The 25,087-nt window shown below is 43.7% G+C and overlaps 1 protein-coding gene and 1 long non-coding RNA gene across 3 annotated transcripts in view; both read right to left on the reverse strand.

Moving 5' to 3' along the window:
• The window catches only part of MXI1 (MAX interactor 1, dimerization protein), a 57,387-nt gene that overhangs the window by 18,473 nt on the left and 13,827 nt on the right, over window positions 1-25,087 (reverse strand). For both annotated transcript variants that reach the window (XM_056350838.1, XM_056350839.1), the window contains exon 3: window positions 11,240-11,269. In XM_056350838.1, the coding sequence (XP_056206813.1) occupies window positions 11,240-11,269 (30 nt within the window). The remainder of the gene's footprint in view (window positions 1-11,239; window positions 11,270-25,087) is intronic.
• Window positions 14,838-19,354, reverse strand: LOC130154636 (uncharacterized). The gene is made up of 2 exons (XR_008823799.1): window positions 16,037-19,354; window positions 14,838-15,217 (listed from the first exon to the last, which is right to left on the reverse strand). It is a non-coding gene; the product is annotated as an uncharacterized LOC130154636 (long non-coding RNA).

Genomic DNA, 25,087 nt, shown 5'->3' on the forward strand with positions numbered 1-25,087 from the left:
ACAAATGCTCCTTAAAAAAAAAAAAAAGCCTTTAAGAAACTAACGCAATTTGCTTTCCCTGGATGGCTGAGGGGAAGTACAAGGCAGCATTGTCTGCACAGACCTGAGAGCCAGCTTGGAGGGCTTATGGGAGTCCCCTACTTCTGTATAACAGCCTTCCACTCTGACTACTGCTACCCATTTACAATGTGCCCAACCCACACTATAACCCCCTTCCCACTCTGCTCTTTCCCCATCAAGTGTATTTTTCTCAGAGATCACTAAAAAAAAACCCTAAACCACAATGCAAAGAAACTCAAGAGACACTCATGACTCCAGGGGGCCTTTGCATGTTTTCCTAAAGTATACGACACCAGATGTAAGATTCCTCTTCTTCTCCCCCTTTGCAATCCCTTCACTGAAACACATCCCCATATGTGCTTTTTCCAGTGAACACCAAGCCTGTAAGCTGCTTTTCCAAGCCAAGAAATGTTTAAAAGAGGTCAGGCCACAGAGAACAGGCTCTGCGCATTTCCTAAGAGGGTCATATTACGTAGAATATCCACTGGAGATGAAGTGTTCCCATCCGGTTTCCCACTTCTTTTGGCATCAAAGTTGCTTTGGTGGGTAGGTGAAGTGGCAAACACATGCATTGGGAAAAAGAAAGATGAATTTATTTTTTTTCCCCTTATTTGCTTATCTCAGCCAGAATTTCTCAGCATACTTCTAGGGTCTAACAGACTGATTCTTGCTATGAAAGCCAATTACTATATTCAGCATTTGGGACTCTCCCCTTCACAAACACAGAGGCACTCGACTTTGGACAGCTTTTTTTTCCCTCCCCTAGAACAATGCTGACATAATTTTCTTCTTAGTTAGACATTAGGAAAAACTTCCTAGTGTTAACAACAATTAATCAGGGCAATAGGTTGCACTGCTTATCCTGCCTTGGGGCGAGGGGACAGACCAAACGAGTGCTGCAGGCCCCTCTCAGCCCCATCTTCAGCAGCTTCACAGAACTCCACATCAGTCTGGAGAGTGCAGTTTCTTGCCCACCTTTAGGGCACAGGGCCCGAGCCAGCTGCAGGGATAGAGTGCCAAGCCTCTGGAAAGCAAGGGGGAATTTTGCCCCTCTGAGCTTCAGCCTTGGTGACAGAACAAAAGATCTGTTCCAGAGTGGCAGCTGTAGCTGCTGCATGCAGTGGAAAGGGGAATTAATGACACACATGTGGGAGCAGGTAGGCAAGGTAAAAGGGAGGATCCTAAGGCATCTGCAAGACAGTTTCCACTTGCAGAATGAGACAATCCCCTGCTGTGCGGGTTGGCAAGAAAAGGACAGGAGCAAAGCAAACAACAGGAGGGGTTTGCAGGGAAGAGTAACTGCCACCCCAAGCTGCTGAAACCAGTTACAACCCAATCACCCCAGCAAGCTTCTCTGTATGCAGTTATGCAGCTGCAAACATGGAAAAGAGCAGCCAGCTCTGAGAAGCACCAGGATCCAGTCTATGAGAAACACTGGAAACAAACACAGATCAAAGGGAAGCACCAAACTGTATACACAGCTGGGACTGTCTTCCCGTGTTAAAAAAGAGAGGGGCATGTCGATTTTAACTGCAAGCTCTTTGTGTGTGCTTGCATATAACTCTGTGCATCTGAGCAAACGTGAGCACTCACCTCACTTTGGCCCCTTGATGTTACCAAAGTGTAGCTAATGACTGGTATTTTCCAAGCTGTGTGGAAGATTCCCATACAGCTGGGCAAATTCTGACTGAGCAACCCACAACTCAATCCAGCCCAGGGAACAAGGCCAAATAGGTGGGAATGAAAGACATGAGAGATCCAAAGCAACCTCTTTTCAGCCTCTGATTTCTACAATAAACTTGCTACAACAACTCCCCTTTCAGAATAACTCATTTGAAGAATTTCACTGAGTTTCCAGAAGGAGCAGAACACTTCCCATCTAAGGACTGGACTTTGCCCATGTGGAATTACAGTGAATTACCCCAAGTGTTCAACAGGTTGTGCCTTTAAGCAGCATTGGAAACTCCCTCCTGAGAGGACAACTGGAGGACACATCACTCAGCACTTTCAGGGAGAGCCAGAGCGATCCCTCCTGCACAATCCAGCTCTGAGTGGAAAGAGAAGAGGAACACACTGCAGTAGCAGACGGAAATGCTGGTTGTGGCCTGTTCTCGGGTCCTGAGACACTCTCGGCTGACCAGGCTCTTCTTCAAGGCTAGGGACAGCAGCAGTGAGCTCCTCAGGACTGATCTCACCTCTGAACCCTCCTCTTCTGTTCCTTTTCTCTCTTGGGCTGCTCACAGGGAGATCTACTCATACACAAATAAGCAGCAAAATTGAGTCTGGCATCAACTTTCCTTTTCCTTTCCACATATGCCCTCTGATGGGTGTGTGGCTTTGCCAGCCTTTGCCCTTTCTCTACAAACAAATACACTCACTTGCATGAAGAGCGGTGTCTATCAAATGTCCTCCTTTTGTTGTTCACTGTCCTGGACAGTAAGTCGTCTGGTACAGGAACCCTTGGCACCGCTCTCCAAATGCCTAGGCATAACTACAGCACAGGGAGGAGCAACAACGGCCCAAGTGAAGGAGCAAGTAGCAAGTATTCATCTGAGAGTTACTAGGAGCTGTGCTTCTAAATCATTCAAATGCTTTTGGATATTCCACTCTAGCTCAGCAACCAGTCAACTTGAGACAGCAGCCTGCATTTGACTTTATAAGCATGACTAAGTTTTGTGCAGCTGTTTACTACCTACCACGATAAAGACCACACCCTTATCATACAAACTGTTATCAGCCTGGACCATGCGTGAATCCACTGATGCCATTAAAAGTCTATTTCTATGAAAGTAACGCAGCATTTCAAACTCATGTCCTGTTTTCACTGGAGGTTTCAAGTGCGTAAGCATTTTTGCATTAGTTTGTTATGCCTTCTTTTTTCCGTCAGCCCTTTCTGGGCAGAAACCCTTGCACAGGCGGTTACAAGATCACTGCGTAACTGCTACATCCCCTTGCCTGCCCCACCTTCTGTGGGCTGAACATGCTCATTTGCCATGCATGGCAATCCCTTCTTCATCGTGAGCCTTAAGGTACTCTACTTAGTAAACTCCTGGGCAAAAATTCAGAGCAAAAAGCATCCATCCTTTGCAAAAGCTTTTCATTTTTCCCCTAAATAAGTCATGTTTCTTTATGAATGCACTCTCAAAGATAAATAATTAACAGGCAAGAGGGACAGAAAATCTTATTACAGAGCTAATGGAAAGTGATGCTCAGGCAGCAGTGTACACATACCTTCAAAAGACAGCCCTTATTTTTTTTTAATGGAACATCGGGCAGAAGACCTGACTCATCCCATTGCTCTGGGATCCAGGGATTCATCTGCATTCCTCCAGACTTGAACAAATTCAAAACCTTTATAGGAGATTCAACCTGCCTCTGATAGACACAAGTGCCACTTCTGAAAAAAGGGGATACTCCAGTTTTGCAGAGGCACTGTAAGGATTAACCAAAGAGCAAACACCAAGAGTGCTAGGTAGAAATTATCTGTATTTCTACACAAATTCAAACTCCTAAGGCACACAGAAAGGGAAGCAGGTATATGATACCATCTACTGCTATGTTCTGCCATGGCCCTGACTTAGCCCTGTCCACGTTACCCGATGGTTTCACGGGTGGAGAATTCCTGCCCCTTGGTTGCACATTGCCCATTTAATTGTTTTATGGTTATCACATGCACTGCTTGGGAGGAAGCCTGCCTGGTCTGTTTGCCCACAGCTTTGCAAACTGCTTGGGGTGATCAGCACCATTTGCAGTCAGGGAACAACCACAGCAACTGTGAGATGAAGCCCTTTGCTTTCATTTTCCAGACAAGGCTATGAATGCCTGCATTACCCACCACAGCACCCAAAACAAGGGGCTAGGCCACACTGCCTAGCCCCACCAGCCACCCACAGCAGCAAAGGTACCTTCACTTTGTGCCCTTTTTCTCTTCTCCAATGGGAAAAGGTACAACAGTGCCAAGACAGTGTCATGCAGCACAGCCTGGCCCTGGGCAACACTGACAGGGAGGATGTCAAAGGGGACACAAGGAGTAAGCATCAAGTTCTAAAGGAATCCCAGGTGGGACAGGGAAAAACTTTTGTGATGGAGAGAAAAAGCAAGCAACTGGCTGGAGATGTGGATCAATGAAGCGAAGGAGTGGGTCAACGCAAACTTGTTTCCGCATGCCTATTAGTCCAGGCACTGGATCCATGTATGTTTCTGCTCCACAGCTGTTAAATAGGGGTGTTTCACTCTTCCCATTCTCCCTCCTTGGCATATCATAAGGTTCCAGGTTCTCAAAGTTGTGATACTCTAGTAAAAATGGGCCACATACAGAAAGGAGAAGGAGGAAGTTTCTTGCCTGTATTTCCTATCCTACGCTGTATTTCCTCTGGTTATCACAGGTCTGCATGGGCTATGTTGCTATAGCACCCCCAATGCATGTGCCAGATCTAGATCAGCACATATAACTCCAGCTTCTGCCCCAAGAGTAAAAAGTCTTGAAACTTGTAGTTAACAGGTAATCTGTCTCAAAAATTATATTCCTATTACCTCATCTTCTCTAAGGCAGAAACTCCCCAAGTGGCTTTCAGCTAGTAATGCTTTCAGGCCCATGAGCAACGTTAAATCACTTGATCAAGAAAAGTTATTGCATTAGAATTTCTGGCTCTCGGCACTTCAAACAGCACCCCAGGAAAGGGGGGGGGGGGGGGGGGGGGGGGAAGGGCCAAACCCCCCACCCCCCGCAAAGTCTCCAGAAATGAATTTGGGAGAGATATGACAAGGGCAGAGCCCTGACATGACTGAAAACTGAGCCAGGAATGCTGAATGCTTGACTTCCTACTTGGGGCCAGATTCTTCCCTCGTCCAAGCTCACTGATTACAGAGGGAATTTATCCATTCTTTTATTTTTTTTCAGGACAGCCATAAATATACAGAACCTGAGAGGGTTGAGCCTCAAAGTAAACTGCAGTAACACACCTAAGTAGAAATCTGAGGATGCAAGGAAGAGATTCAAGAACCAAAGCTGGCAACTGATGCACTCCAAATCAGATACCATCTAAGTACATAGGACTGCTTTCATTACACATCCACAGCAGCTACCAGACCCCCTCCTGGCTCCCTGAAAGCAGTAAATAACCAGTAACACACCATTTGATACCTCTTCTATTCATAGCTCTGGAAATCTTAAGTACAGGATGCTGAATAAAGGAACTCAGCCAGTAAGTGGGGAGGCCTGACTGCAGAGTGTTTCTTTCCAAGATGGGGGTTTCCTCTAAAGTTTTCCTTCTGGGAGGCAAGACGATGAAAGGATTCTTAGCATCAGATCATTATGTCAGGGCCAAGCAGACTGCACTGACAGTTTTCTACACTATGGGAGAAAAACACATCAGACAGCGTCCCTAAAACACATCTTAAGTTGAGAAGGGCTTTGTGATAAGTATCTGTTTCTGAAAACTGCCTTATAACAGTGATTTTATTGTGCAACATTGTTGAGACAAAAACATTTTGCTTTGTGACAGTTTATCCAAAACAGTAGTATTGTTCTTTTTCTTCTTCTTTCTCCAACTGCTATTGGATTCATAAGGGAGGTGCAGAGATCTGGGAGCAGAAAAGAAGGCAGGCAGGCATTCATTCTTCACTGTATCAGTTTGAATAAAAAACCAACTATCATATTGAAACTATCAATTCCAATACAAGCAGTACTAAAGAACTCCCAACAAAGTGAGGATCATTTTGTTTCCTTTGAATTTTGGCATGGAGACTAACTGTCCCTTTTCAGCAGCTTTACTCAGAGTTCAAAATGTTCTGCTGCCCAGCCAACGTGAAACAAAGCCTTTGTAGACTTTCAGTTGTAAGTGAATCGAAACGCTACTTCTGCACGAGGAGGCACTTCGCATGAACAAGTGTGGTGGTGTCAGCCAGAGACCAATCCCAGTTTTATGGCATCTGACTGGCAAGTTCCCAGAGCAATGCAAAGAAATAAGTGCAATATAGCAAAAGGCAGACTTACACTAAATGACAATGACTGAGCCTGAACATATCCAGAAAGAACACCTCTCCGAGAGCTTTACTGCACAAACTACAGGCTTTACTCTCTCCACGTTAAGCAAAAACAGGCACAGCAGCATAGTAAGTTATCCAGATCTAAACCAGAGGAACATGCTTCAGCCCTGCTGAAAATCGTTAGACCCAGCAGAAAATGGAGACATCTGTCATACAAGCAACAGTTGAAGACAGCTAGCTACCTCCAGCTCTTTTTCTGTACTGGCCATGGAGACAAGGAGTGTTTAGCTACAATTCCCACAAGGAGCAAGTTGGATCAGTGCATGCTCTGACCTTTGGATGTGTCAAAGAAAGATACATGGACACTGACTGCTGCAGGGAACATCACAGGTTCCAAGTTTTATTAATGAGGAAAACAATATGTACTGTCAATGTTTGCTACATGAAGTTAACATGAAAACAAAGCCTACTCCAAAGACCAAATGAAATTTACTGGAATAGTTTCTTGTTCCAGCTCTCCTGATGAATAGCACTGAACTCAACACCACATTGATTAGTTGGTTCAAGACAAACACTGACCAGATTGCCTTGGCAAGTACACATAGCGCTACAAAAAGCACAATCATCCAGATCTATTCAGAGTAGCAAGGATTCACTACACCTTCATTTCCCTTCCCGCTACCTTTCTCAGCCTAGACAGCATGTCTGCACTATTTAAATGCCCTTTGTTAACTGCTTTCCCCTCCCTCTTCTCTTGCATTTTGCAAAAGAAAGTTCTGTTCTAAAGAAACAGAACCAAACTGTGCAATTGCTGCAGAGCCTCAAAAGGCCCCATGTTTTAGTGCAAGCTGACCCAGGTCATGGTTTTCTCCTAAATGTTCAGTAGAGTTTTTCCTTTATCTCACCTGCTACCTCAAATATGCAACCTAGCATAACAGCTCTTTGTGAGAAACTGTTTTGGAGAAACACTATTGCAATAAAGTCATGTTAAAGAGAGAATGGGTGGGGAATCACAGGAGATACGACGGGGATTCCTGGTAACAGTCAGAAAGGCTGAAAAACACAGTACTTGACCATTGCTATCTGTTCTTCATTTTGCTTCTGATCATCTCAAAAGTTATCAGAGAAAAAGGATCTTACACCACTCTGTGCTTTTACACTAAACACAACTCTTTAGCAACTTGGTTTAGAAGGAGTTTTGTATCCTTTAGATTTCGTCCATTTTCATTTCAATTTTTTTTTTTTGCAGAGCCACAAATTCTGTGAGATCTTCAGATCTTCAGAAAATTCTAATTTCAGTGATCCTCCCACGGTCTCTTTCCCTCCTTGAGTCTATCTATTCTTTGAACTAAATTATTGTTACCATAAGAAAAATCTGCCCTAATAACTCATTCTTTACGCATTTATTCAGCTTTGTCTTCCTTCTGCTGTATTACAATGCAATCATCACCAAAACCAAATGGATCAATCTAGGATATACAGAAAACCATATATTTTTTAACCTCATCAACAGCTTTACAAACATCTATCGTGTTCTATCAGGAGATACAACTTTTCTGACAGACACCACCACCATATTGGCCTAACAGAACTGCCACTTCACAGAGCAGCAGGAAAGTTATCTCAGTGCTGTGTACCTTCTCTTAATACCACACTGACGACATCCTTCCAAAACTGGTATGTGTCCAAAACGTTCACAGACAACAGTTAATTCTGATATCCGTATATCACACATCTCTTAACTTCAGCCTGAATTTTATTTATTATCCTTTTTTGAGGAAAATATTACGCTAGCAAAGTTCATCTTTCAGCCACTTTTCAGTCACTTTATCATGTTTTCTTTTAAAAAATGATGGGGTGTTGCTTAAGTTTTTTGGTAGGTGTGTTAAAAGACTAAAAAGTTCTGGTTTAGTTACACCTTGCAGCAGATGAGAAGCAGAATACTGGTTTCTTGTTTAAATGCAAGCTATGACTCATTCTGGGCAGAGATAAACTGAAACACATACCCATTAAATAAAAAACACAAACAATTTTCCAACATGAGGATTAGTGACAGATAATAACTATAAATTAACTTTAATCTTTTATAAATCAAACAAAGCCCCTTATATAAATGTCACTGCAATCTTTTCAGATTAAAAAAACCCAAACAAATCAAAGCAGAAAGTCACTTAAATATTACAGCTAATATTTGGTACCAAATCAAACTGCTCCTTAGCAGAACCACTGGAGTGTTCATGAAATATTTCAAGACTAAATAAAGGAGTGGAGCTTAAAACATTGTTTTAATTTTTTTCAGTGTATTTTTAGTTACTTTTTTACATCAAAGGGGTACAAGATTCTTAATCTTGATACTTTGAAACATCATCAGCTCCGCAATATTTAGTTCAAGTTAAATTGCATATTCAAAAAGGAGGAGAAGAACATTTTGGTTTTCTAGTATTCTCTTGCTACTGCTTGAAAGAAACTGTGTAATTGTTGAATGGGTTAAAACAAAATTTAACTGAACATAAGGCGGCTGCTGTTCACAGACGAGAACGGAAAACCCAGAGTCAGAGACCTAATAGTGGACAATTTTGAAAATTATACTGTATGTCAATAATGGAGATAACAGTGAGATTCAAAAGGAATAATCTCAAATAATAGGGAAAATGAGCACCTGCCAGCCACAAAGCTATTAGTATCACGGCTTTTATCTTTGCAACAGTTAAGTCTGGAGACACTGACAACCTTAACGACACAGCAAATAAAACATGGTGAAAATCTAACTGGGAAGCAATCCCCTTCACTCAGAAAACACTGCTGTGGAGTTTGAAAATAAATGCTTCTGGTATGAAACTCACTGTCCAAATCGTCGGTAACAAACACTGCAAACCTAGCATAGTCACTACAGGGTCTAGCTGGGTCTGCAGATGTGCATAGCTGATCAGGCCATAGTACCTGCATTAAGACACAAACAATCCCAAACCAGAAGCAGCAGGCTCCCTATCAAAGATCCCAGATAAAGCATTTTTTTCTGTACAGACCACCCAATGTCATCCAGTGTGTGCCCTTCCCAGAAGGATGAAAACCAAGGGCTTGTAAAACCATGTCTGAGACTCAGACCTGGAATACAGTGCCTCAGAATGGGAAGCCCTGGAGGAAAGACCTTGCTGAGAAGGCTGATGGTTAGGAGTCTCCAATCTGGAGCAGGTAGGGACTAGGGAGAATAAATGAGATGGAAGGAGAGGATGAGTGAGCTATCACATCAACTGGGAATGCAAAGACAAATTCTGTAGCAAGCAAACGGCTTGTCAACATTCAGAAGAAGGTGGCGTAAGGGGAAGCACAGGTAGCAATGCTCCTCTCACTAGTAATGTGTACATATCTCAAAGGGCTAGTCAATCCTCATGATATCCCCACCCAAGGTAGCATTACTGCCCTCAGTTAAAGACAGGGAATCAGGGCAGAAGCTTCCTCGACTCACACAAATAGCCAGTATCAGGCATATCCTAAACCCATCAATACTTGCCAGTCCTTAGCTGGACAATAAGTATGTAACGCTAGCTGCTGAGATCTCACCCACAGAGAGTTTGAAACTTTACTGCCTGCTCCACAAGCCTGAGGGTAGAAAAAGATGGTCACATATCCATGCAAACCTGGCCAACGTGAGAAGACCAGTTGGTACAGGGAAAGATGGAGACAGCTCTGCTTTAAGGCTGTACTGAGGGCAAGCAGTGTTTGCAGTAACAATTAGATATGCAAACAAGCACATTGAAAATTAGTGATGGTTTACTGTTGTCATGGAGAAAAAAGCACCATCCGTTCTGGATCAGTCCCAAGCACTGCATTTTCTTTCCCTCATTAGTAAATAAAACTGTAGAGCGCACTGGAAAACCCAGGAGCCAAAACTTTTCAACACAGCTCAACCTGGGACTGGAAAGGTTGAGACTCAGGGAGCAACATAACCCAAATAAAAAAAATGTCCCTGCATCACCCCAGAAAGACACGACCATGACAACTCTGTAGATCCTCAAAGCTACCAGGAGGTAAAAGCACAGCCTCGAAGAAAACACCCACACCATGCAAAGGCAAAGCTGCTTCCCAGCACTGCTGCTGCCAGGGGGAGGCAGGTATGGGGGAAACTTGGGGGCAACGTGATGCATGAGGTACTCTGCTCTGATTCCCTTGAAGCTACACGGGAAGATCTTGCCTGAAGGGTAATACACACTTGGCTTGAAGCCTCCTTGTATCTTTGGCCATCCTTGTAGTCCTTCCTTGTTAAATGATGGCTGCTAAGAGGAGGTGATCAAACTATTTGATTTGAAAACTCAGTTTTCCCATCCTGGGGGTTTCTTCATAGGAGTAGCTGGCCAGAGCACTGCCTTTGTTCCATCAGCTACAAAATACACAGACACCACCAACCCCAGCCCCCCTAAAATCCCACAGAAGAGCCAAGATAAGGTTGTGTCAGGGTTTTCATTATAAACTTAACTACAGCATCCTGAATGGAAGGTGATAATCTGATCTGTGTGTGAACTAGCTCCCCTGTCTCAATGGTATTTATCTTACTTTAACTCCTGTTACAAAAGGGTTGAGTCATATAGAAGAGCTAGCCAAGCAACAAAACTGCAAGGCTTGCTAAAACTTCAGATTCAAGGATAAACAGGCACAATCCTAAAACAGGTTAGAAGACAGTCTCCACAGGAGCGCTGCTAGCCAGACCTCTGAGCCTCTAGACAATGGCATTTTCTTCTGTGCTGCAGACTATCAGAGCCCAGCAGCGGGGTGGGAGGGAGAGGGTGTACAGCACAGGGCTCTGCCCTTTGGATCATGGTAACACGTATTACCCAGGGCCCAAGAAACCTGATCCCGTAGCAACCTCATGTATGGAAAGTGCCCCAATCAGATTTCACTGTGTCAGGAGAAGAACAGTATTTACTCCGCATACAGATTAGTCCAAAACTGGGTCACTTCTTGCCTTTTCAGAGAGAGAAAAAAACCCAACCAAAAACAAAGCTTCTTTTCCAGATCTTTTTGTGTCTTCCCCCCGCCCCCCCCGCCCCCCCCCCCGAACTTATAGAACTACGTGATGCAGTGTGGTCTTTCACAGCTCTCTAAGCTGATCAAACGGCACCTGCATGTGTAAGGTTAAAGCACATTACACTCACTAGGCTTGCATTTCTTAGAATTCAGCTCATTAGCTACTTACCGGTTCTTTTCTAGTTCATTGTGCGTAGACCTGGAAGATAAACAAAAATTTGGATTAGCCACCTTTGACCTTTCAGCACCAAAGTTCAATTGCTGCAAGCTGTACACAGCTCCAGCTGTGTATCACAGCATAAAGACGACCAACACCATACATTAAACTCTATAGCTATAACTTCAGCCTCCCTGCTGAATAGCAATTCCTCCCCTCCGTTATCTACCTGCTATGTGCAAAGCTGGTACGCTTACTAGTGCTACAGAAAAAGTTTCCTAGAAACTTCAACACACAAAAAATCCCGAGGAGAGGCAATGACTACAAGAGACCAGAGTCAGCCATTTCCAGACTACTTCTGGCCCTGCTACCAACCCATTACAGGACTGCAGTTAGGTTTCTTTGTGCTTTGGTTTCTCCGTTCACCCTGTAAAAATATTGGTATCATCTGCTAACACAGGAGCTCATGGAGTATTAATTTATGCACCTCAAATCCACAGGAACCTTCCAGAAGAACTGGCTCTGTAAGGACAACCCCTGAAGCCTTTCAGCGGTCATGTGCTAGATTTAACAGACTTAGTAGAACCAGATATGCCTAGCACTTGGGCACAAAACAGGATGGCCAGTACTGCCATGTTTGCAAACATTGGTGGCACTTCCAGGATGCCGGAAAACCCTCAGGGACTGAAACAGCATCACCACAGCACCAGCTTGCAGCAAAGCAAGTGACCCATAAAGTGGCACTGTGACCACTTGACAAAGGAGGGAGCTTTGTCTTTATACCTGCCCACCACACCGAGCACACTGCCAGCACTCCCTCATTCAGAGCTCGCAGCTTGAAAATGAGACTAACTAGAAACAAAAGGGAAACAGGCAAGTTCATTCTCCTTGCCTCTGTGATGACAGCACAAGTGGCAAAAAAAGCTTAAATCCTTTCAGAATTTCTAGTCTAACGATGTTATTAGTAACCCAGGTAAGGTTGTTGAGGATTATTTAAAAAGGATAGCTATTTATCCAACATTTCTCTTTAACAGAAGGTCACCTTAAAATAAGAGTAAAAGGAGCCCAAGAGCTTAATAAAAAGGATCTATTTTCTGTAATTTGGCATCACATTTCTTCCGGAGCTCTGAGAAGATTATCCTCTATCCCCCATCTGGAGAATCCCACAGAGAATTCTACAATTAGGGAACTGAATGGAGGATGTGCTCCAAGGGAAACCCTGTCATAATTAAACGCTTCTCCAAAAAAAGGGAGGAGGAGCGCTTAACAGGTGTTAGAACCTCATTGAAGATGACGAATAAACCACAGATGTCTGCAAAAAACAAGGTAAATGAGTCTTAGCTAGCCATGGCTGAGAGCTGTGGGTGGCCAGAGGAAAAACAAAATGTTACCGTACATCTGTGCAAGGTACCCTGTGCAGGAGGATATGGGATACTCTACAGCCAAAGCACACTATGGCCAAACTCCTAAAGCTGAGCAAACTCCCAAAGTAAATCCTTCCCTCCTGATAAGCGAGGATGTCTTAATTCTGGTTCCCAGGAATCAGACACATGAACATAACATGTAGTCCAGAAAAATCTCCAAATCAAACCCACATTCCCCATGGAGTCTAAATCAACAAAATCCATTTGTCCAGGCAACCTGGATGCAAATTAACCCAACAGGGCTGAGCTGAGGCCCTTTAAAGCTACTGCCCGTATGTTCTTTGGAACATACTTATTGTTCTTATTTACTGTATGTTTCTGCAGGAGACTTTGCACTCTTCTTGGCTATGACATTAGCAGTTATAAAGCCAGACATATGCAATGGCTTGAATTGCTATATTATATCGAGCCAATTATAAAGGCCAGCAATGAAAGAACAAAGTTTGGCCCACTGCTGTGCACAAAATTAAAACAGCAGGTTCTCCCTACTCCTCTCACACAGGAGACTCTTTATTACCTATCTGCCTTCTGATGAACAAGACAACTGAGAGGGGTCACAAGTCAGGAAATTTACGCTGTGACTTTTAACTATATCTGTGGGAAGGAAAAAAACAAACCCCAATGCTGCTGCCCCCTCCCCCGAAGCTGAAGGCAAAGGAAAGAATCTCAGAAATGCTGAATGAATCCTGTGGGGATGTTATTTCTCTTACCTACCACCTATGCTTTTCTTAATCTTACTGGGGATATTTGGAAAAGTTTTTATTTTTGCTTTCATCTAAATATAGGAACAAAACTTGAGCACCACTACCACCATTCACAAACTCATTTTCTGTGCCAGTTTCCCTTTGCTTGGACAACAGATACAGAAAAAATCCCCTCCCTCTTCTGTTCATAATTCATTTCATTTTCTGTAGCTCCTGATCTAGAGATTAATTTTCTCCCCTTGTCTTTGTGTTGCACACGTTACTAAGATTTATTTGGAGTTAAACAAGGACAATGCTGTCAGTGAAGTGGAAAAAAGTACAGGAACCTCTATTGATACTACATTCAGGAAAAAAAATACAATCTTTTAAACAGGTACAGAAACAAATGTAACTGGACCTCTTTAACTGAGCTGGTCTTATCATCAAGTGAAAACCTAGAGAGAATCACCAGACTGAAATCAAAGCTCCATCCTTGTACGCCATCACCAGCTTTTTATGGGTACAGGATGGACACCACAGCTGTAACTATTGCAGCAGTAAGGGAACATTTCAGGGTTACTTGTAATACTCTGCTTTTACAACAGTAAGGATCGGTGCATTCAGTGTGATGTTGCTTTGCTGCTGTTGATAGTCACAGCCTGTGTCGACTAGTGAAATCAGGACACTACTGCTGAGCACGGACCACAAACCAGAGGAACTCACATCCCCACTGTCAGGCAGACAGGGCAAGCAGGACCTTGTCCCCATCTGCAAAGCTGAAATGACAGCCACACAGGTATAGACCTGTTCAGAAAAGAAAACAAAAACCCAAGCACTGCTCAAAACCTCAGCTTCAATTTAAAAGGAGCTCAAGCACAAGCCATCTGCAGGGTTCTCATTTAAAAAATAAGGTTTCTATAGCAGTCAGTTCTTTAACAATAAATGTAACACACCCAAACTGATAACTACTCCTAAAATCTGGGTTTTTAGATTTTAGGAGGAGGAGCCTGCTGACTACATTTTGAGAACAGCTTGGGAAAAGATCAAGAAATTTTTAGAAGCTTAACATAAAAGAGCCAAGCAAACAACAAAAACAGCAGAGCAGTCCCCATCAAGATTTTAAACAACAAAAAACTGAAAAAGAAGAAACTGAAGTTTATCACTCTTTACCCCAGATACCTGAAACTGCATACAAAATAGGAAGGAACAGGGAAGTAGCAATTGTCAGTCACTTTAAGGTCAGATGCAACAACCTTTTTGCGCCAGTTACTGTTTTTCTCCCTGCAACCTTGCCATCCAACACTGTAACAAGATGTTGCTGAAGCATTAAGCTACACCAAATTCCCCCAGAGACTGAGACATTGTAACTAATTTGTCACTTCATCCCATTTATTTAAATAAAATCTCTCCTACCATGGCAGAGGCAGCCAAACTTTGCTTGAGCACAGGTAAGCCAACAAAACAAACTGCATCAGGAAGGAACAAGCTCTAAAGAGCACTGAATTCATTTGTCATTGGGTTTTTTATTGTAATTAAAAATCACAAAGTTGCCACATGACATTAAACACTACTGACCTTTCTGGTTTACACATTTAATATTGATAAATAGTCAAACAAATGCATTTGCAGCATATCTGCATTTTGGTTTGACTGTTTAGTGAGGTAACTATTTTCTATTGGGAAAACACAGCAATCGGAGTCCTCGTCCTGTGTGATACAAGATGGCATTTAGATCCAGTGAGCCTCTCATCTCCTTGCAGCTGGTCACCCTCCTGTCTGTATCTGGCACCAGTTCCTGACTCCAGAGGAGCCCAGGACGCCAAGAGCTCCATCTCCATCACAACAGAAATACTGGTGGGTCAGGTGATGCTGCTGGCCATAAACTGCCAGGTAAAGGGGACAGGGGAAATAAAAATTACTTCTTCCAATATATGTCTTAGATGCAAACACAGAGCCAGTATTTCTCCTCCAAATTCACTCACCCCACTCTGCTTTAACAAGAGATTACTCAAAAAAGAAATATTCCATTAGCTTGTGCAAACTAATGCGCAGTTACCTGTATCAAGTATAGCAAAACAGCGAGAACATCCAGCCACAGACCCAAGTCAACTGCTTTCTGTCTTACTTGACTCAGGTTCAGCCCCCTCTGCTGCTTAAGCATTATGATACCACATACAATCTCATTCTTCTTCATTTTACAGACCATTCCCACCTTCCGGCTCTGTTGACACCCATTCACTTGGCCACCAAATTCCCCTGCAGGAAACGCCTTCTTCCATTCCCCAAGCCAAGATCAATCAACGCTCCTGGAACCAGTGAACTACATTACTGCTTGCTCTTTTATGCAAGTTCTTCCTCAGAAATCACTCCCATTGGAAAGAGACGACCCACAAAACAAAACAAATGAAAAGGAAGCTTTTTTCAATTTTAAATCCACCTCTGTCCACAAAACAAAACTTACTGGCTGAAGAGCCCCAGTGTTCTGCCAGGTTTTCAAGTAGCAGTAGATCAACACCCTAAGTAGTCTATGAAACCAACTGCACAAGCCATAGTCTGGGAAGCCTATGGAGAAGCTCTACCAGTAGCACCGTATGAGGCTTTCAGCCCAATGGCAAGACAAATGATAGCTATGCAAGAGTCAAATCTTTCTGCCCAGATGGAGATGCTCAAGGGCTGAGTTTCTAAAGGAGTTGTGAACCCACCTGGTCTCTGGGAGGCCTAGGAGCCTGGCTTTCAGAGGGCTGCACAGAGGCCATAGCAGTACAGCAGCTTATGGTACTCAACATTGCCAAGAGCTCCTGCAGTGAGGAGCAGGATGCAGCTGAAAAGGAGATTGCATAGCTGGAGCAGAAGTTCTTCTGCTGCCGTTCCTATGCCCTTTGCAAGTACCAGCCTCAAGTCTAACAAGAGCCTCACCTCAGCCTTGCATATCAGCTGATCTAACAAAAGGTTTCCTTCCAAGTGATACTAGACACAAAAGTTATCGTAGTCATTACTATTCCATGATCTCCCCTACACTGTCTGGCCCCAAGATCCAGAATAAATGCTTCTCCATGAGGAACTGAAGTGGGGAGACAGAACAGACTGTTCTACCTTCTCATTGATGTCAACAGAGATGCAACAGATTAACCTGGCCCCAAGCTCTGGCTAGTTTTTCTGTTGTTCTTAGATGGACATGGTATCAATTCCTCCCAAGGCTCTGGCCAAAGCTGGTTTCCCAGGATAATCCAGACCTTTTCCAAAGTTCACATTCTCCACCTTCAACAGAGAAGTGGACACAGCCATACTGGCATCTGTTTGTGTTTCATCTTTGGGAAAGACAAAATGGCCGTAGTCTGGGGTTTTTTTGGTTGGTTGTTTTTTTTTTTAATGAGGGGAACAGAGCTCCTTCATGCAGTTCACAGCTGCAGAAAGTTACCTACCCCTGGGGGGTTTCTACACAGCATCCTGAAAGCCTCCTGCAAAACTCAGTCAAAAACAACTTTAAAAGATACACTGCACACATCCACTGAAGAAGTAGACGTCTTCAAAGCCACCTACAGCATTTACACAGCCCCTTTCAGTTTCGTACCTGCTCCTCATAATCATTATTTCTGTTTGCAACACTTTAGGAATTAACTCTTCCCTAAGACTTTTTATGCAGGGCAGGGGGCAACACCAACACAGAGAAATTCTAAGTTATTTTCGCAAGATCACACAAAAAGCCTGTGCCAGAGCAGGGTACTTAACTTGGGTTCCCTGAACACCAGGAATAAGGCTTGTCTCAGTGGGCTGCTCTTCTCAGACATCCCAGAAAGACATCTAACAAGGACATTTGTGCCACATGATTCTTGGGTGAAAGACAGAAAAAATGACATAATCATTGTAAGCTGCAAGTGGGAAAGTGGAAAAAGACAACCAACCAACAACAGCCCAAACCTAAACCAGTCCTCATATCTTGCCCACTGTCTGCCAAGTGGGCCAACCCTACTCTCAGACACCACTGTATGAGGTGCCAGAGAAGAATCTAAAACAGCAGCCAAGAGCAAAGTAGTATTAATTTACTGATAAAACTCATCTGATAGATGCAGCTGGTATACCCCTCAGGTGGGGAAGGAACTGCAACCTGGGGATAGCAAAGAAGTCCCCAGCTGGCTCTGCTCTCCACCGTACAGGCTGAGAGCAAGTGTGCTGGTGTGGGCTTCCCCCTGTACCACCTGAGACCCTACATATAGAGGCTGGTCCTAGACCCCAGCGCTAAGGGAAAACTGCCCCACCTCATATACTCCCTCACGCAGGGCCCTGCACGGCCAAGAGGAACTGGGTTTGCTGAACAAGCAGCTATTCAATATTTTGTTTTCTCCTCATTGTTCAACGTGTGGCCTCAAGCCAAGCCCTGCTCGGAATACAGAGCTGGTGGTTTCCATACAGGCTCTTCGACAGGCTCACAGAGAGCAGTGGCTAGGCAGTTCACAAGCACATTTATTGTCAAGCATCCTTGCTTTCCAAACTGGAAGCTAAGAAACATGGAAATCAAGAGTTGCAGCTTCTTGTACCTCTGAGTGCCTCTGTTAGGACCCCCAAGGGCCTGGTTTTCTGGGCCACTTTACATGTTCAAAGCACAACTCCCACTGGCACCCTGTGCATCATCAGCACTTCTGCAGCTCAGATCCCAGGCTCATCTCTTGGAAAAAAAAATAATCACAATATGAGGAATAGATATTTGGGGATCTCCTATGACAAGCCAGGCTGAAAGCGACTTGCTGAATGTACACAGGGCTGCTGACAGGGGCTAGGAGTGAAGTGAGTTCTCCAATATGCTACTCACTGCTCCATTCGTCTGCCTTCTACTTCTGTGACAAGTGAGCAAAGGTCCCTCAGAAACCACCTCCTTCCCTTCACAGCCCACAGTTAACCACATCAGAAGGTGCTCGTCCACACAGATCAAACACAAAGGCCAACGTATGTACATTTTGGGAGGTATCTTAGCCACTTCAATAGAGAAACCCTAGCCCACCTCCCTCGGACATGCAGCAGCTGCTATCTTCTATAATTATTTAGAATTTGGCTGAATTCAGGCAGATTCTCACATGTCAGGAAAGAGTATATTATTTGCCTCAACCAAGGCAAGATTCCTGTCTATGATCTGTGACGCAAGGGAGTTTGAGCTTCTCGTAGATAGATTCTTGACACTTTTTTTTTTTTTTTTAATGCATTGACAAAACCATGTTTTCCATGACCTGGTGAGGAGAAATGTCAGGTAGCTTCACCATGGCACCCTCCAAGCTCCCCCATGAACAGAGAAGAGCATGGCACAGAATGAGGACAGCAAAATACAGACACTTCCTCACACTAATGTCAGGTATGCAATATTCCCCAGGTCTCTCCCAAGTGCTACTTGGGAAGGACAACCTGCCTACATGAGCATCATAAGCAGATCATTCGAAGCAAAATGAATTAAGTAAAATGAGGCACAAACTTCATTCATCCCCTGCTATCACCTTAATATCTCCGCTAATGGAATTTTCACTGTAGAATATTCAGGCATATGACAGAGCAGGGTAACGCCCGACACTGCAGAAAGCTCTGTGCAGTCCCTGCCCCACTGACTTCCAGCATGCTCCATGAGTCTCACTGCATGGTCAGGGACTCAGTCTCTTCCAAGGCCACACCAATAACCAGTATCATAGTTGCTGGTACCTGCACAGCAGAGAGACTGCAGTGACTCACAGGAAGACAATAAAGACAGAGAAGGCAATTTTCAAATCTGCCTAGAAAACGTAGGATCCTAAGTCTCATCATCTTTAAAACTGCCACAAGCTCCAAAACACCGATTCTGCTTCCTGAAAACAGGATTAGAAAAGCATGCACATTACCCCAATGTACAGATGGTGAGAACCATGTAATGTACAGATGGTAGGACCCATGTAGGTCATCTGACATGCCCAGATCTTGCAGCCTTTCGGCAGCAGACTCAAGAAATGATCCAAGGGCTCAGCATGCCAGCCCTTTGCCCTATACCATGCTTCTTCCCACACATAACATTACCCTTTCAAGGAAGATGGTCATATCCAGAAATAGCCTTAGCAATGTCATCTGCAGAGCAGCAGTCTGCTTGGGGAACACGTACTTCTCTGCAACACACATCTTCTGACCTGAAGAAACTGCCTTCATATGCACTGGAGAAAATGAGGCTTTTTGAGTAAACACCACCTGACTGAAACCCACTTTGTTTAAAAAGAAACTGATGGCATTTGTATGGCTGTGGGCCAGCCCAGACTTTCTTCACTTCTATTTAGACTTGTTAGTTATCTCTCATGTTACAACTATATTGCTGCAATACTGTGCCTGGAGATAAAGGGAGGGGAAATATACTTGAAAGCAGGAAAATACATTAACACTACTGTTAGCAACACACTGTATTAGGGAAACTGAGGCACAAAGACTTACACGGGCTGAAAGAACATCAGGAAAAGAACCCAGATGTCCAATTGTCTTGGGTTTTATTTTGTGAACAGGGACACACTCATCTAGCACCTGGGAGATCTGTGAAAAATGGAAGAACTCCGATTTCTTCTGTTCGTACATTTCTGGCTCACAAGCAGTAGCAACTAACATGAAGGCAGTGAGGTGGCTACCTCCCACTGCTCCCAGATGGCCAAACTACTTCTGAAGCAGTTCACGAACTGCTGCAGTTTGTAGCCTAACTGTTAAAGACAAACCTGAACTAGTGCCATGTTACCTCACCATGTTTATCCATTGCTTTCCAGCTGCCCAAGCACCTGGGCAATGACCACTGGAGTAACAGTTTCAACTGCAATCCCAGTGTCATTTGTCCTTTCCCGTAACTTCTCCCTTCTTGACAGTGTAACAGATGCAAAAGAGATGAATGAGAAGTGCTCAGAAAATAATCGACTATTTTATGCAGAGGAACTTTAATCAAAACTGAGGGGAAAAAACTGCTCTCAGTCCACATGCTTGCTCTGTGACAAGCAAGCAACCAAGTATAAACAAGTAATTAAGATGATGTTGGAAATCATATAGGCTACTTCAAACTGGATTCATAAAGCAACAGAACTGAAGTGAAATCACTTTCATATCAAAGAATGGAAGTACAGTAGGGAGCAAAGAAATGAGATGGGAATATATCCAGCACGATGGAAAAAGCAGGCCTGTTCCCTCTGAGCTGATCAACAAGACAGTGCCTCATAGAGAAGAGATCCAGGCAAAGGCCAGCCAAGTGCACAGCCCCAGAGACCCACAGCCTCTGATCAAGAGAGCCCAAAATAAGTCAACAAAAACAAATCCTATCTTTGTTGTTTCAAAGCGGGTAGGGAGTAGAGGCCAACACTCTCAAGAGGAGAACAAACAGAAGCCAGTCTTTGAATTTGGGCAGAAGTTTGTCAGAAGAGATCAGGAGATGATCAACAGCAGGAGCTCCAAAAAGCAAGACAATTAACTCACCAGCATGAGATGAACTGGTCTGTTTGGGTCAGAAAGAGAAAAGGATTTAAAAACTCAGCCAGGAGCGAGAAAGGAAAAAGTCAGTCTTACCTACAAACAGGGGAGCAGATGGAAACAACATTACAGATGACAACCAATTCACTGTCAAGCAAAAGATCAGGTCAGGTTAAACAAAAGCATGAAGGATAAATCACTGCATATGTTGTGGATGAGGCATTACACAGAAAAGATACAAAGGTGGTGAGAAGTGAAAGAAAACAAAACACCTGACAGATGAGGAATACTACTTAAACCAGAGAACTGGCTGTACGCTGAATATGATGGGAAGAGAAAATGAGGGAATTCCAAGAAGAGATGACCAGGTCTGGCCCAAGTATCCTCCCCACCATCCCAGGGCACCAAATCTCTCTAGAAGGTGGGACTAACAACTTAAGAATCAAAATCTGAAGTTTCTTGTCACTGCGCCAACACTGCTATCAGTGATGTAAATCAGACCGGGGCAGCTGCAGTACAGCTCTACCTGGACAGAGTGCTGCAACATGAAAAGCATAAGCCCTGACTAACAGTCCCACTGCTGCATAACAGCATGCTCCTGTAGAGGCTTCCTCCAAATCCAGGAGGACAGAAGGATCATGAGCCTTCAGCCACAGAGAGTGACAATTCACAGCAGACAGATGCTGCAGCAGTGAATTATAGCTAAGTTGCAGATAACATCAACAACTGGGCCTGCTTCTGGTTTACACAAAAGCCTCTCTGCACAACTCAGACAGTCTAAAGAGACCACAAATTGCATTTTACACTTCCCAAAGGCATCCAAGTATAAATTCAGCCCAGAATCATGGGTTTCTGCAGACTCCCTGCCACTCAGGTCTCCCTATGCGTGGCTATATTACTAATACACAAAGGAAAGCAGGAACTGCAGTTCTGCAGGATCATTTCACTTGGAGGGCTATAAAATAAACAGGGTGACAAAGGGGAACACAGTGTGTTCCCCCATGGAAACTGCTACCTCAGTCCTAGCACTTCTGGAGGCCTCATTCCTCCCCAGGGAGCCGGGTTTATGCTTCTCATGCCATTTGCCAGGTTCACCCTCACTGCCTGTGTCTTGCCTGGTAACCTGCCAGTTGTCCTGCAAAGCCAAGCATCACCAAGAAGACACTGCATACAAAACCTCGCCTACATGGGGTATACTTTTTTTGCCCAAATCATTGGCATGATATCAGCTTCCGACATAGATCAGCAGAGACAAGAAGAGGCACAACTTAGTGCCAGCAGGTTCAGAAATTCCAGCATCACTGCAACTTGCTTGTCTACACTTGCAGAATGCATTGGGGCCAATTCCATCAAATGGGCAGATGGGATATGCTGAGGCCAAACAGTTATTTAAGTACAGCCCTACCTGTCAACTTGCTCTGATCAACTGTATTCCAGTACAAACCTATAGAAGATAGTGGGATTTTAACCCAGGCTGATATACCTCTCATGCATGAACCAGCAATCCATTTTCCCAGTTTAACACTCCAATTGTCATTATGCTTTCTCAAAGAGAAGTCATGCTCACATCTAACTATAGTCATTACTGCTGACCAGTCCCTCTCAACATCCCTAACAAAGAAGCAATCCTTAACAGCTCAGCCTTGTCCAGTTTTCCTCTCTTGAAAAATTAACTAGTATATCTGTATATACTCTGTAGTGGAAGGCAAGATCTCCTCTCCAACTATTTCTAGTCAAAAACTCAGCAGCAGCATGAAGATTCCAGATAGTAATCACACTGTTTGTACATTATCAAAACGTGGCATAAATCAAAACATGGCACAGCAAATCTCATCCATTCTCTGTTTTACACATGTGGATTTGTACTCTATGAAGCAAAGCCAAGCCCTGAGCCATGAATAGAGCTCCCTGGCACTACAAGGCTTGAGACAGAAAGCAGTCTCTATCCCCAGCATATTACATACACAAGGGCCAGATTCTAATCCACCTACACACAGAAAGTCAAAACTCAACTCCCACTAGCTGTGGAGTAAGGTGTGATCCAGTGTGAGAGCAAGCAGAAAAAAACAAAACAAAACAAAACAAAAAGCCCACAAGCAAACAAAGTATCATCCAGAAACAAGTAACAACTGAGAGAGGCTAAGAAGCAGCAAAGCTGTCAACAAGCAGCCTCAGAGACCAGCTCTCTGGGACATGAAGAAAGGGGTAAGGGCGTTGTGCAGACAAGTAGACCAACACAGGCTGACACAGTGATTTGCTCTTTCAGGAATTCCTTACAGAAAATAGGCAAAGCATTCAACCTCCTGCACCTCCTCTTCCCCAATAAAATCAGAATTACATCACTGTCCTAACCCCAGAGGCCGTAGAAAGGACTGAAAATTGCCAGGTACTGTTATCAGCACAATGGGGGAACAGTGAACTTCCTCTGACAGAAAAGATATATTTAAAACTGTGCTTAAGCAAGTGTTCACCAGCCCCCCTACTCCTCCCCTGCACAGTGAAGTACAGCTGCACAGCACTGCTGTTCTGGTAAATCAGGCCTTCTTGTGCACCAGCCAGCCAAGGCTGACTTGCAGCTACGCATGCCACATCCTTTCAGCTTCTGCACCAGTGTCTGTGAACCTGTGGCACATGAAGCCATCACTTAAAGCACATGAGGTACCTAATGCACACCCACCTGTCATTCCCCCCACCCCACCCCCTTAATCCTTGCTCAGGGACACTGGGAGCAAATTAAGCTTAAAGCCGAGAGTACCTGAGGGTTTAATAGCACAGTCCGCGTCCCGACCCTCAAGAAACAACTTCAAGGGTTATGAGAATGGAGGGCTACAGAGAAGATTCAGCACCAAACCATGGGATGGGGTTTAGAAGTGGGGAAAAAAAAGTTTCAAATGGGGCAGAGGACACTGCAACAGAGAAGATGAGGAGCTGCATCACTAGAATAGCCAGAAGGGCAAAGAAACCCAGATTTTCAAGATACCATGTCCAAAATGCCTTACCATGCCCATTACAGCTGCTGATTCCAAGCTCTGCAGGCAACCTGCTACCAGACTGTAGATGTCTGAAAGGCCCTTGGGAAGCAGCCTCAGACACAAGGGAGGATAATGGGAAGACAGGAAAATGAAAGGAAAAAGAAACTGGACAGAAATCAAACCCTCCCCCATGGAACTAAGCAATAGATTCTTTGAGTGCCCTTAACAACACAGGCCTCCCGGGAGAGCTGAGGGCTCCTAGCACCACCGGGAGGGTGCCTGGCATATTCCCAGGATCACACCAAAAAATCACAGGCTTTTCTACATGCCTGAGAGTCTAAATAAAAACAAAACACAAATGACAATCTAATATTGCAACCTCATTTCAGATTCCATTATAAATCTTAACTTCATTAAACTGACTGTATTGGGGGGGGGGGATCATTTAACATCTCTGTTGTTCATTTTATTTCCTGCTGACACAACAATTTAAATTGATTAAAAAGTCTTCTCAATTATTTCCAAAACATATAAATATCAAACCAGTCTAATCCTAATAAACGATAATGAACCTTTCAAATAACTGGGTCTATTTAGAACTGCGTATGTAGAGTCCGTAAGAGCAGTTTCCAGTGACATCGCATGCAACAACGTACCCACGGAACTGTACTACCAGCATGGACTACTTCACTTCTCTAGTAAGTTCTCAGAACTCAGCTTCTGTCCCAGAAATGTCTTCAGAAGGAATGAACATTAAACAAACGATACTGTATGTTACAATAAATCTCTACTAATTTTTCACCCCAGTCCAAAACCCAGAAGATACTTTTGTCAAGAGCAAATTAAAAGAAGAGGCAAAATTAAATTCTAATTTAATACGGGTTGGCTAATTGATTTGCTTGGGTTTTTGCTTTTAGCTATGCGTTAAATGAGATTTTTTTTTTAAAAAAAAAAGTTTCACTTGCTTATTATGAACTCCAGGTCACAATGACTACGATTTTCCACATATTTTTGCAGGTGGGTGATTTTCAGTACCTAAATATCCCTGACTAAAGCAAGACTACATATTTTTAAATATATTCAGGTTTTAACTCACAGCTTGTAATACTAGGTCTTCAAAATACCCAGGCGAAACACTACACATACACACAGATAACGCCCTGAGGATTGCACAGGGGAACCCTCTGCAGCAATCTGCATGCTGTTGGTTGCACAAGTGCGACAGACGTAAGAACAGAGAACCTTAGCCAAAATACTGTTCTTTAAAAATACATCATGTAAACTAGAAATAATGAAGCAATGTTTTCCCTCTTATCTGCACACCCCTGTTTTGGGTAGAAAAAA

The sequence above is a fragment of the Falco biarmicus genome, chromosome 9 (assembly GCF_023638135.1).
Source record: "Falco biarmicus isolate bFalBia1 chromosome 9, bFalBia1.pri, whole genome shotgun sequence".
Taxonomy (NCBI): Eukaryota; Metazoa; Chordata; class Aves; order Falconiformes; family Falconidae; genus Falco; species Falco biarmicus.